Genomic DNA, 14,291 nt, shown 5'->3' with positions numbered 1-14,291 from the left:
TTCAAAAGGTGTGCCTAATTAATTATGGATCATGAAAAACTGTAATTAAGCAGGGCTGTCTCCAGAGACAGTTGTACAGCGCTGTGCAATTAATAAATAGGGGATACTAATAATATTCAGATCTGGGATTGACAGTAAGGGTGAAGACACACAGATACTAGTAGCAGCTACTTGTCATGGCTACTAAAATAGACAATGCTGAGCATTTACTGATAACTGTCTCTACATGTGTTTTAGCAGAGGCAATTCTCAGTATTGTCTATGGCAGGGTATTTTCTGGAGTTTAGTGGCTGCTACTAGTAGCTCAGAGTGTCTTCACCCTAAGGGCGAAGACACACAGGGCGATTAGTCGCAGCAACGACTTTTAATTAAGACAGTCGTTGCGACTAATCGTGCCGACTTTTTGCCCATAGAGTATAATGGACTTCGCTGTGACTAAACACTTGAGCATTTTCGCTGTGCAGATTAGTGACCCCGACTTTTCAAAAAGTTGCGCCGATTAATCGCCCTGTGTCTTCGACTTAAAAGTGCCCATACATGGGCAGATGTCTGCTAATTCAACCATTCTTGACTGAACAAATCTTCATCCAGGGTATGGGACCAAACAAATGAGCTTCGCAGATCAGGCAACAGGATATGCCCTGCATAGGTTCCTAAACTGTGGGGTTGGCCCCATTATGGGAACCAAAGCAACTGGGGATGGGGACTGAAGGCCAGTTAAGATGGCCACACACACACACACTATGGGAGGTAGCAAAACAAGGGGATCCTTGTCTACTTTGGACACCGAGGCTCAATCAGATTAATAAGTGTTAGACCAATGGTTGGATCATAAAATTGTCCAGTGCAGACCCAATCCATGGCCTGCTGCAATCCTCACCCATTGGGATTTTCCAACCCTTTCAAATGATATCTGGCAGAGCCCAGACAGGCTGTGTATAGCAAAGAAGACTTCTAACAAAATCCAAGATGTGACAACTTTGAAGGTCTGGACTGTTACTTTTATAGAGATACTAAAAATGTAGATTGGTGCAGTAAGTTTAGTATATAAAATGTGGCTATTTCCAGCCATATTCATTTTTAGGGTTTAGTTCTCCTTTAAGAGTGAATTGAGATAAATGCTTATTTGCTGCTTACATAATCTTGCAAAAACTAGTATTTAGTTAGGTCATGATTTGAAAGCCAAGTTCTAAATTTGGCAATATTCCAATTATTGAGGAAGCTGCAGAAGGCTTATCATCAGATTCCGTGCACTGTGTGCTAAATTGCCGAGTGATGAGCCAAAAATGAAAATATATTTAGGAGTAAAGTTCTGTGAACCGACAAAACCCTGATCTCATTTAAACATGTCTATTTAAAGGGGTTGTTCACCTTTAAATTAACTTTAGTATGGTGTAGAAAGTCCTATTCTGAGACAATTTGTAGTTGGACTATTTATTATTACTAGTGGTTTTTGAATTATTTAGCTTTTTGTTCAGCAGCTTTCTAGTTTGGAATTTCAGCAGCTATCTGGTTGCTAGAGTACAATTTAACCTAGCAACCAGGTAGTGGTTTGAAAGAATATGAATAGAGGAGGGCCTAAATAGAAAGATAAGAAATAAAAAGTAACTATAACAATAAAATTGTATCCCCACAGATAATAGCTGCTGGGGTAAGTGACCCCCATATGAAAGCTGGAAAGTCAGAAGAAGAGGCTATTCTATGACATGCTAAATTAGAAGTAAATGCTTATTACTAAAGCATGTTTCCTTTAAAGGTAAAAGAATGAATGGTACAACTCAGCTATGTTAAGGTGATGATTCCATATACAGGTATGGGACCTGTTATCAAGAATGTTCGGGACCTGGAGTCTTCTAGATAAGGGGTCTTTCCATACCTTAAGGCTACTAAAAAGTCATTTAATTAAATCCAACAGGATTGTTTGGCCGACAATAATGAATAATTATATCTTAGCTGGGATCAAGTACAGGTACTGTTTTATTATTACAGAGAAAAGGGAATCATTTAACCATTAAATAAACCCAATAGGGCTGTTCTACCCCCAATAAGGGGTAATTATATCTTAGTTGGGATCAAGTACAGGTACTGTTTTATTATTACAGAGAAAAGGGAATCATTTAACCATGAAATAAACCCAATAGGACTCTTCTGCCCCCAATAAGGGGTAATTATATCTTAGTTGGGATCAAGTACAGGTACTGTTTTATTATTACAGAGAAAATGAAATCATTTAAACATGAAATAAACCCAATAGGACTGTTTTGCCCCAATAAGGGGTAATTATATCTTAGTTGGGATCAAGTACAGGTACTGTTTTATTATTACAGAGAAAAAGGGAATCATTTAAACATGAAATAAACCCAATAGGACTCTTCTGCCCCCAATAAGGGGTAATTATATCTTAGTTGGGATCAAGTACAGGTACTGTTTTATTATTACAGAGAAAAGGGAATCCTTTAACCATTAAATAAACCCAATAGAGCTGTTCTGCCTCCAATAAGGGGTAATTATATCTTAGTTGGGATCAAGTACAGGTACTGTTTTATTATTACAGAGAAAAAGGGAATCATTTAAACATGAAATAAACCCAATAGGACTCTTCTGCCCCCAATAAGGGGTAATTATATTTTAGTTGGGATACAAGTACAGGTACTGTTTTATTATTACAGAGAAAAGGGAATCATTTAAAGATGAAATAAACCCAATAGGGCTGTTCTGCCCCAATAAGGGGTAATTATATCTTAGTTGGGATCAAGTACAGGTACTGTTTTATTATTACAGAGAAAAGGGAATCATTTAACCATTAAATAAACCCAATAGGGCTGTTCTGCCCCCAATAAGGGGTAATTATATCTTAGTTGGGATCAAGTACAGGTACTGTATTATTGTTACAGAGAAAAAGGAAATAGTTTTTTAAAGTATTAAATATTTGATTAAAATTGAGTCAATGGGAGAGATAACCTTCCCGTAATGTGGAGATTTCTGGATAAATGGTATCCAGATAGCAGAGGCCATACCTTTACAGTAAACAGCCACTCACTTTATCAGCACCCATATAAAAGGTACCTGTCTCGGAGGGTGTTAGGACCCAGGTATGGATACAGATTGTCCTTCAGCTTTCCCTTGATGAGCTGATCCAAAGTGTCGAGGAGAAACGGCTGATGCTGAGTGTAGACATTTTCCACTCCCTAAAGCACAACGACAATTAGGATTGTAGGATTTTTCACATGAGCAGGATGGTAGTGAGACACGCTTGTGTTTATATCTTTACAGCACTTCCAAAGTAAACTTAAACTGTACTTTTAGTATGATATAAACAACAGTATTCTAAGGCAATTTTATCTTTATTTTTTAGTCCTGTGTTTTTCAGATATAAAACTGTTTGCTATTCAGCTATTCCCCCAGAAAGAATAAATAACCAACAGATTATATTATGTTAAGTGAACTATTAAATAATCTCGCCAAACTGGAATATATCAGTAAATATTGCCCTTTTACATCCTTTCCCTTGAGCCGCCATTTAGTGATGGGCTGTGTGCTCCCTCAGAGATCAGCTGACAGGAAATAATGCAGCTCTAACTGTAACAGGAAGTAGTGTGGGAGCAAAAGGCAGAACTCTGCCCATTCATTGACTGATGGGGCCTAGCATGTATGTGTGCCTTGGCTTGTTTGTGTGCACTGTGAATCCTATGATCCCAGGGGGTGGCCCTTAATTCGTAAAATGGCAGTTTTCTATTTAGAATTACCCAATAGCACATACTGCTAAAAATGTAGATTTTATGATGGTTTATTTAGATGAAGCAGGGTTTTACATATGAGCTTGTTTATGTGATATATTTTGATAGAGACCTACATGGTTTGGGGGTATAGTTTTCATTCAATCATGTGACCTAAAGTCACAGGTATTTGAGGGTTTGGATTCAATTTGGCCAGGCACTTGGATTCAGTCGAATCCAAATCCTGCTTAAAAAGACTGAATCACAAACCAAATCTAGGGTTCAGTGCATGCCTAGTAGCTAGGGTCCGACTCACCCTAGCAACTAGAGAGCACACTGGAAGATAAACTGGAACTTGCATTAATAAAAAACAAAAAAATGTAGTTGCAGACTGTAGCAACCAGTTAACATCGTAAATTTCAAGCAGGAAAGAGGCACAAAAGAAAGGCACCTAGTTCTAAACATCAAAAATAAAAAAATACAGCTACTGTCCCAAAAAACTTACAGTCTAATTATCTACCATTAAGTATATGGAAGCAGAGGGTGATAAAGATGGCTGAGGTTTAATGAAAGATGGGAACTTATAATAGTAATATACTAGAAGCCACGTACCTTTAGCCCTTTAAAGAACTGTTTGGTGATTGCCACGGCATCCTTTGGGCTAAACAGGTCGCTCCCTCTTACTCTCTTTCCACCATATTCCACCACCGCAGACACCAGCTGTTGGGTCACAAACAAAATCAAGTTTGTCATCTGCAGTGAATTTTTATGACATTAAAGGACATATAAACCCAACCCCCAAAAAAATGGAATCAGTGAACAGCCTTTTTAAAATCATTTAGTACCAGTACCTGCCACTCTGGTTGTTCAAAGGTTAATAGTAAGGCTGCAGCATCCCTTAATTACTTAGGATTCCTTCTCCCCCTATAATGAAGAGATGGCACTGCTGGTTTTCATAGAAACTCTACTCTAGCTGTTAGGTCTTATTTTTTCTTCTAACCTCCTCTCCTGAGCTTAGCTTAACCATTACAGTGCTCAATCCAAAGAGGACATTTTTATCAAAGTAAGTTCTGCCTGTGTAAGCCTGCATTTTGATGAAATCAATGCTGAATTTTGTGCACTTGTGGACAATTTTGTGTCTTTGCGCACACGTGCTTTTTGCAGATGTCAAAGTCACTAAAGATGTGTCAGAGGTAAAATGGCCGCCACGTGAAAGCGGTTATTTGTTTTAGGAAAATGTGATGGTTCTGGCAAATGGAGGGGATATATTCAGTACAAATGGTTTGGGTGGGGGAGATGTGCCCAACTTATATACATGGTAAAAAAAGGTAGGGTTCACATGTCCTTTAAAAGCCAGCAGCAATGACTTAAGGGGCCCAAGCTAAGCATAATCCCCTGACCACCCAGTCAACTAACTAATCTGCCTTCTATAGGTATCTCAGTTATCAGGCAGGGCCCTGGCAGTTGCCTACTTTCCCCAGTGTGGCTGCATCTGGATAATTAAATACAGAATGAGTTTTTAATTGCAGTTGTCTGTATCATTCAATCACTAACGCCAAGCAGAGGTAGGAAACTGTTCATAAACTAGTATCATAATGTCACTAATGGCATTCTGGGCCAGCTCACTGCTATAGGCTTCACTGCCTATTAGGTTAATATTCTGTAAGATGCTGCCCCCCTGCAGAGGGCTAAGGTCAGAAAATATTTCCTGTACAAAACACTTGAAAGTTTAATTAGTTCCTTGCTTATATGCCTACATGAAACTCTCTGCAGGGCTTGAAAGCCTCCCCCCTTAATGCTGACTGTATTTAAGACTGACGAATATACCATATCTTTCCTAATTTAACTGCAGCTGTGAAGGAGAGTGGGGGAAAAGGCCCATGATGTAAATAGTTTAACTCCCTTTTAAGAAAGGAAAGATAATTATTTGATATTTAGTGTGTAAGATGGGTAATTATTATTTGTTTAACTGTTTGTAGTTAAACCTTGTAAACTGAATAATCTTGGGAACACCAGAATGTAATGCTACATTACATCTTTACTAATCATTTAGCCCGTCCCTTCTTGTTTGTGGGAGGGGCCTGGTGGCCACATACTTACCCTGCGGTACTTTTCAGATACCCCTCGGACTCTGAGGTCATTTAAAAGGCTTGACAGAGCGTTACTGCTGTGCCTTTCATAGTGCAGAGCATACAGCATGACCAGTCGTGTAGCATCCAACTCCGCTAAGCGCTGGTTCTGAAGAAGGCGTTTCACATTCTGTAACAGAACAACAAACGTAAATCCTCCCTGAACAAATTGGGCATTTACTAGCACTCCCTTGTACTAACCTGCCAATAGGAAGAAAAGAAAAAAACTCATATGGGGTATATATGCTTCCTTAACAAAGCTCGGACTGGTAAATACCAGAGGGGCTGCTGTAAGATGCCATAGTCACTATTTATTGGGCCTGTGGGGGCTGTTTGGGCCTCTATGTACTTGAAATGTCAGGGCCTATTTTAAATCCTAGTCCAGACCTGTTTTAAAAAGGGAAATTAGAAATCCAACAATTTTATGATTCCTTTATAGCTTACATTATAGGCCTATTTAATGGATAGGGGGCACACCGCACAACCAGGCTATTATCTGTCTCAGCTGACCATTGCTCCAGACCTTCTATTCACTGGCAAGTTGCTCAGACACAATGACTGTATCTCATGCCTAATCCCAGGCCTATAAAGTGAGCCTGTGTCACAGACGCTTGGAAGGGACAGTCAAGCTTGGCATGGTACCATCAGCATGAGTAACAATGCATCTTTATTAGCTCTGTACCGAGATAATTAGCAGACTAATGAGTCCGTACAGCAGCTGTGAGTAATACCCAATGACCTTTTGCAAAAGCCTTTGAAGATAGGAGGACCTCTGTAGAAATCCATCTATGGATCTTCGTGACCTTGGTAGCAAAGAGTTAATGCCTAAACAAAAAAAACTCTTGTGCAACATACTTTGCCCTTAATTTATAAGAAAATTCCAAGTATAGGTCACACACTATAAAAGACCCTTTAGTTACGAGTGTAGCCTTTTTCTCTTTGTGGTTGGAGTGCAACTGCTGAGCTCTGTGGTTTGTCAGTTGACCCAGTCACTTTTCTGACCTTCTATACACAGCAATTGTTTGACACCTTGTTGCTATAATAAAAGTTTTTTTTTATGTTTTATATATATTCTGTGATTTCTGTAGTATGCCTAAAGCATGCTACTTTGCAAACCACCTTCATTTTCTTAAATTAGTGTTATCTAGGTATGTGAGTGTTAGGAGCAGCAGCAGAGTCCAGGATATGTAAAAGGTGTTGGCAACCTTCAACATCCCAGTGGTTGATCTGTAACTTCCAGCAGCACTCCTTCCATCAAGCACACCTCCCAAGGATTCTGGGAATGGTAGCTTCTCAACGGCTGGGGTGATACAATTTGCCTACGTCTTCTTTAGGAAGGGTGGGGAACTTTCTCTAATTGTTATATGAAATACATTTGTGACTATTCACAGTCTGACGTATCTCCATGCAGATCAGTAATGAACAGAAGTTAAATATAAAAAAAAAAAAAAATAGAAAGAATGCTGTCTGACCTGCAGGGCATTGGAGTGGTCATTCTGGCAGGCCAGTTCCTGCTCCACTTCTGACACCTCCATGAGATGCCTTTCGCTGACCAAGCGGGACAGTTCTCCAACCACCGTCACATGTTTGGACACAGTACCTGACATTTTCTTGAACTGTGGGTAGTTTTCTACAAAAGCCTAGAAAGACAAGGAAAGTTCTATAAATATTAGTAAAAAGAAACATACTGACACTAAGAACAAATCTTCAGCTTTGAATACTTCACTTCGTCACTACAATTTCCCAAAGTCGCCCGAAGTTTCCTCTCAAGGCAACTTCGGGCGACTTTGGGAAATAGTAGCGATGCATATGCCATCCCACCGGCGATTTTGTCGTGGGGCGACTATTCTCCCCGTCTGCCACTGCCCTTATGCACCATACTGAATGAGGATTTGGTGTTCATCGTGAAGCCTCTGTGTTCCTGCTTTGGACATTATTTGGCATTTACCTTTGTGTGTCTGGTTAGTAGCCATTCTTACCATATGATTGGGGGAGGATTCAAATATTCTTTTACAGAGTGTATTTTTTATGGAAAGGTTACACGTATAGTGTAATGTCTATAGCCATTTTATGATGTGATTATTAGTTGTACATACTACACCATTTTTTTTCCTCTTTTTGAGTCAAATACAAAAAAAATAATTTTAAAATAAAAACAGGATCTTCACCTCCACCTAGTGGTAAAAATGCATTAAGACAAGCTATCGAGATAAAAACCAGGTTCTCTGTTGTGCATGGGTAGCACATTATATTTTAAGCTTTAGGGCAGGGGTCCTCAAACTTTTTAAGCAGGGGGCCAGTTCATGGTCCCTTAGACTGTTGGGGGCCAGACTAAAGTCCTCATGCTATGGCCCTCTCCCCGCTGCTTCCTCCTGCTCCCTGATCCCCCCTTGCATCCTCCCGCTCCCCCCAGTGTCAGATCATAGTGGAGCCAGATAAATTACCTTGCGGGCCATATCCGGCCCGTGGGCCATAGTCTGAGGATGCCTGCTTTAAGGGGACCATTGATTCTAACTCTTTCGTGCATAATTTTGAATAGAACAAGGAAATGTCTATGCTGCTATAGTTTTAGGGTATTTCTCTGTTTAGACTACAATAAAACATAGTGAGCCGTCGTTTCTTTGAATACAGTGGCATTTACTGTATTCATGTACATTGGTGTGTGTGTGTGTTCCCTTTGCCTAGACCAGGGGCGGGCAAACTACGGCCTGTGGGCCACGTCCGGTCCATTGGTCGGCCGCCGACTCCACAAGTCTCATCACATGAGACTTGGCTTCTGGGGACTGACGAGCGGAAATGCCGTAACGCTGGCCCGGCCCGTCAATGTGGCCCCTGAGCCAAAAAGTTTGCTCACCCCTGGCCTAGACAATATAATTAAGTATACTGCCTTTAAAAATAACCAACTATGACACAAAGCTGCATGAAGATAGTCAAATTAATATAGGGAAACAATGAAAATAACTTGATTATATTTCCGAAAAAGTGCAAAATTTGTAATCAACTATATGTTTATGCATTTTTTTTTTTTTAATTTTTATTACATACAATTACACAATAGTTCCCCTTTAATTTACGGTCTAGCCGCAAAGGCTAAACTGGACAGCCTCCACACAGATCAAGTCTCCTACCTTCATGTCAGAAATAGACTCCAGTTTCTGTTGGCCTTTGGGTTTCTTCTTCTGAAAATCTTCCATTAGATTCTTGATGTTTGTTCCGATTTCTCCAAAGTTCAGGTACATGTTCTGTTTGATAGAAAAAGGGCTTACTCTAGCATTTTTCAGATTTAATGAGCATGGTCTAAATTAAGGACGACAGAGGAGGGAGAAGACTCATGTTGCTAAACGATTTTGAATGTTCCATTGAATCTTGCAGACTCCCTAGCAAACTTGTACATAGAGTTAAAATGTCAGGACATTAATTTTGCTCAATAATTATGTTGTATAGTTGCCACACTGGTTAAAACTGGTAAAATTTGCTTTGCTCTTAAGAAAACAAGATTCTTACAAATGTAACATAACATAAGATTTCTCCCCCACAAAATGCTAATTTCCCCAATACTTCATGTCCCACATAAACCCAGTAACTGGCTGTGGATCTTACATTGGCATAAAACTCATCATTCTCTGCAGACAACACCACCTCCTTCAGGTCCTTGCTTATCCCTGGCACGCGAGACAGGTCAATACGATTATTATTGATGCCCAGCATTTCGTGGACCATGGCTTGGTACGTCCACTGTAAAACAGGACAGCAAACAAGATGGCTAAGACACAAATATATAAACATAATGCATGTATGCTTTGTAATGTAATATTCTTCTGCTTCTGTTTTCCCTACCAGAACTGTGTTCTTTGCTTTTGTTACTATGGGGTTTATTACCTTTATATGCAGTAACTGCTCAATGTTATACACAGCCTGTCTGCCACCAGTGCCACTGAATGGACAGAGTTGGAGGTTATACAAACCTGGTTTAGTAGCGGTGTGATGGCATCATCGGAGCGGTCTAGTATAAGCAGCAAAGGTGGAACCTCAGTCCGACGAAACTCGAACAACTCATATTCCTTTGTGATGACTTGCTAAAAGGAATGACAAGTACTTTATGTAAGCCTGGTAACAGGTTAAAGAGATCAGCAACGTTCTTGGAAATTAAACTAAAAAACCCCACTATTGACCTTGTAGTAAGAGCTAACACAATGTTGCTGAAATAGAAACAATAACAAATTTAGAAAATTTTGTGCAATACTTTAGCATACAAATACAAATCCTCAAGCCTTTCTTCAAATCTGCAAAGAGTATATAATTAGTAGAAGGTGTCATTTCTATCAGGGGTAGATCAGATATTGATCAGGAGGGCTGGAAAATTCCATTGGATGATGACTGGATCATATTTGGACCAATAATTGGACAGGCCCGATTTGGTCTACCAACAGGTTTGGCCAATAAGGACAAAGATGCATGAAACTAGCAAAAAGCCTTTACATGTTTAAGTACTTAATAGAACATAAGTTCTAGGATGAAGGCTGGGGGCAGGGGACCTGACTGCTGATGCCATAGAATGTACAGATCTGGTTTAGTCTATTAGATTTATTCTGCCATGTATTTACTGCACATGGAACAGCAAGAACAAAGGGCACCAGGCAGCCAAAGGATTAAGGCAAAGAAATGCTTGCTGTATTTTGGTTAATATTGTAACCAAAAAATAAAAGGTTACAAATCAGTTTCTGCAGGATAAAGCATGCAACCCACCTTCACGCCTTCAGCCAGTCTCTTAGCCATGTCTGAAGACAGCTGGTATCGGATCATGGGGCACTTCTTTAGAGACAGCAACAAGGCAGTCAGTCCTTGAGTTGTTCTGTATAGGTGGACTGGATCCCAGTTACGTCCCTTCAAAGCAAATATAAAAGAAGGTTAGAAAGTCTTCAGGCTACTGTTAACCAATAGTGCTCAGAATTCCCAGAGAGCCCTCCAAGTTGGGAAAGTAGTGGAAATACATATATACATATTTCTGTTTTTTAACAGAACCTCATATCATTTTAAAATGTATGTGATGGTTAGCACAAGGCTAAAAGTGCTGATAAGAGGTGATGGAAACAGCCAAAGTGGCTACAGAAATTAGGGACTACAGTTATCATCCCATATCAAACCGATATTTATAAGAAACATATGTATTTATACATTTTACAGCAAGTTATATCTCACAGTAAGCCTTTGCTCCTTATTAAGACCCAGGTGCTTACCTGATAACAGCCCACGATGTTAAGAGAAAAGACGTGGGGGTTTACAGCAATGTAGTCTCCATAGAATTCCTGATGTGGAACCAAAGGAAAATGATTAGTGCAAGCTTATGAGAGAGTTCTTACCGTAAAGCTTCCATGATACATACAAATAAAGCCTAACTGGTACACCACTGCTGTGATGCGGTTACTCTGAGCTCGCTGGCTTTCTGTATGTTACAGATATATGTTGGAGATCAGTTGCCAATTCTTTGACCATTCCTATCCATTCACTAGACATTACTGCACCTATATATAAACTTCTCTCACTGTGGCATTTAACTGACAGAAGCTCACTGGTCCCAAATATGTATAAGGGCAGAAAGTCAGAAATCCAAGGTAGCTATGGTCTAGATTGGGACTAGAAGGCAGGTACACTATTTGATAAATACAGGACCGAGTTGCTTTTAAGGCCTTACTGACTTGATTACTAGATTACATAAGAATATAAGGACTAGAGCGGGTCACTTCTCCAAGAAAGAGACATTTTTTTCTTTATTAATATTAACACAGTCATGCCTTTGCTATTTAAAAACCTTACCTTTCCTATTTTTTGCTTCACAGGACTTTTGCAAATCTTGACATACACTACCAGATTTAGCTATTTGCCCAAACTTTACTTGATTTAGACACCAACATACTAAACTAAATCAGGATACTCTGATCATTTAGATCAAGATACTCTGATCATTTAGATTGTAATATCTACGGGGCAGGGACCTCCATCCTCTTGTCTCTCTGATTCTAAACCTATTGCAACTGTACCTTGTATTTATTGTTACACTTTGTATTTATCTATTATTATTTTAATAACCCCCTGTTGTATTAATCTATTGTTCTACTGTACAGCGCTGCGTATATAAGTAGCGCTTTATAAATAAAAGATATACATACATACAATTAGCCCTCAGGCCAGTGACTGGATCATGATGGTGGCCTCGAGTGGCCCGTTGGGAGATGACCACTGAGCAGTTTTTGACCAGATATAGGTTGGGCAGATTGCTGGACTGGAGAGGCCAAGTAGGCAGGTTTCATTGGCCAAAGTATAGCCACAATTAGTTTAGTGATTAGCAACTTTCTGTTCCATGCTTGTTCTCTTTCCCCCAGTTTTACGCTTGGACTATATTTGTTGGCTTGGGAAACATTTTCAATGTAAACTGAATGTACCTGTTACTGTAATTATCCACTCACCTGAACCTCAGCCACTACTTCCTGCTCATCTGCCTCTGCCAGGGACTTCACATCGCTTTTGCTGATCACATTGCTGAAGTCTGAGAAAAACAGAACACATTCAACATCAGTAACATCTTCCTGTGTTTATATAGCTAAAAGAACTAGATTCCATTGGAGTTATCTGCAGTAGCCAGAGTATTGTGTTTTGTCGTCTTGTTATTGACAGGCCAGCGATTGGATTGGAATGACAGGCCAGCAATTGGATTGGAATGACAGGCCAGCGATTGGATTGGAATGACAGGCCAGCGATTGGAAGGAATTAGAAATACAGTAATGCCTTTTGCAATCATAATTTAGGGCACATATAAGCAAATAATGAAAGAATAAGCAAAGTATGAAAGGGTAACTTCACCTCCATTTTTGTTCTTGGTATATTGGTGTACTAGTTGTATTAAAGGGTAAATGGCAAGGGAATTAAATAACACAAATAAAGCCATTCTGACCTTTACCTTAATGAGTGAGTGAATGAGTATAGGAAAGAGGCCCTAACGCTATATGCATAATACCCCAGGGATCCCCAAACATTGTAGTAAAGGCACTGTGTCTTCAGAAATATCCCTGAAATGAGCAGTACTCACAGAGGAAATAGACGCTGTATTTGGGCCTGCGCAGCTCCTTGATCAAATATTCCACATTTTCCTTGTTAAAAGAAAAAGATACACACAATACATCAGAATACAATTCTACACAATGCTTTAAAAACTAAGGGAGCAATATAATAAAATTCTTTGCAACTTGTCTAGTAACCCTTAGCAACCGACTGGCAGGTAGCATTTAATGATCAGCTATTTAAAAAGAAATAATCTGAATGGTTTCTATGTCACTTTAATTTAACCCTTTTTATAGCATTACCCTGTATGTTTGTTATGATCGGAAACTAAACTGGCACACATACAATTTTGTCAAAATCTGTACAACCTTGTGTGTGTGTCCACTCAAATGAGACACTCACAACATGCAAAGGCACTGGTACAATTCTGTAGCCAGTAGGGGTGCACCAAATCTAGGATTCAGTTCATGATTCTGCCTTTTTCAGCAGGATTCTGATTCAGACAAATTCATGCCTCTGGCCAAACCAAATCCTTAAAAATCATGTGACTATTTGTCACATAAACACGCCAGTTTTAGCCCTTCCCTGTCCAAATTTGCATTTGTAAATTAGGATTCGGTTCAGTATTTGGCCGAATCTCTCACAAAGGATTCTGGGTTTGGCCAGATCCTAAAATAGTGGATTCGGTGCATTCCTAGTAGCCAGTTATAGATTTAAACTATGAGAGGTTAGACTGTCAAGGTTGGGGTTGTTTTCTCTGGAAAAAAGGCGCTTGCGAGGGGACATGATTACTCTGTTCAAGTACATTAGAGGGGATTATAGGCAGATGGGGGGGGTTCTTTTTTTCCCATAAAAACAATCAGCGCACCAGAGGCCCCCCCTTTAGATTAGAGGAACGGAGCTTCCATTTGAAGCAGCGTAGGGGGTTCCTCACGGTGAAGGCAGTGAGGTTGGGGAATGCCCTGCCGGGGGATGTTGGGTAGGGGGTTCCTCACGGTGAGGGCAGTGAGGTTGGGGAATGACCTGCCGGGGGATGTTGGGTAGGGGGTTCCTCACGGTGAGGGCAGTGAGGTTGGGGAATGCCCTGCCGGGGGATGTTGGGTAGGGGGTTCCTCACGGTGAGGGCAGTGAGGGGGTTGGGGAATGCCCTGCCGGGGGATGTTGGGTAGGGGGTTCCTCACGGTGAGGGCAGTGAGGTTGGGGAATGCCCTGCCGGGGGATGTTGGGTAGGGGGTTCCTCACGGTGAGGGCAGTGAGGGGGTTGGGGAATGCCCTGCCGGGGGATGTTGGGTAGGGGGTTCCTCACGGTGAGGGCAGTGAGGTTGGGGAATGCCCTTCCCAGTGATGTGGTAATGGCAGATTCTGTTAGTGCCTATAAGAGGGGCCTGGA

The 14,291-nt window shown here is 40.4% G+C and overlaps 1 protein-coding gene across 1 annotated transcript in view; it reads right to left on the bottom strand.

Annotated features, from left to right (window-relative positions):
* The window catches only part of vps45 (vacuolar protein sorting 45 homolog), a 38,934-nt gene that overhangs the window by 6,966 nt on the left and 17,677 nt on the right, over positions 1–14,291 (bottom strand). The window contains 11 exon segments of the mRNA NM_001079036.1: positions 3,067–3,188; positions 4,329–4,436; positions 5,817–5,975; positions 7,318–7,485; positions 8,974–9,087; positions 9,446–9,580; positions 9,811–9,921; positions 10,592–10,729; positions 11,083–11,151; positions 12,310–12,389; positions 12,930–12,990. Coding sequence (NP_001072504.1) covers positions 3,067–3,188; positions 4,329–4,436; positions 5,817–5,975; positions 7,318–7,485; positions 8,974–9,087; positions 9,446–9,580; positions 9,811–9,921; positions 10,592–10,729; positions 11,083–11,151; positions 12,310–12,389; positions 12,930–12,990 — 1,265 coding nt within the window.

This window comes from Xenopus tropicalis, chromosome 8 (genome assembly GCF_000004195.4).
Source record: "Xenopus tropicalis strain Nigerian chromosome 8, UCB_Xtro_10.0, whole genome shotgun sequence".
Classification (NCBI taxonomy): Eukaryota; Metazoa; Chordata; class Amphibia; order Anura; family Pipidae; genus Xenopus; species Xenopus tropicalis.
The sequence above is the reverse complement of the archived record's forward strand: the minus strand, read 5'-3'. Positions and strand labels throughout refer to the sequence as shown.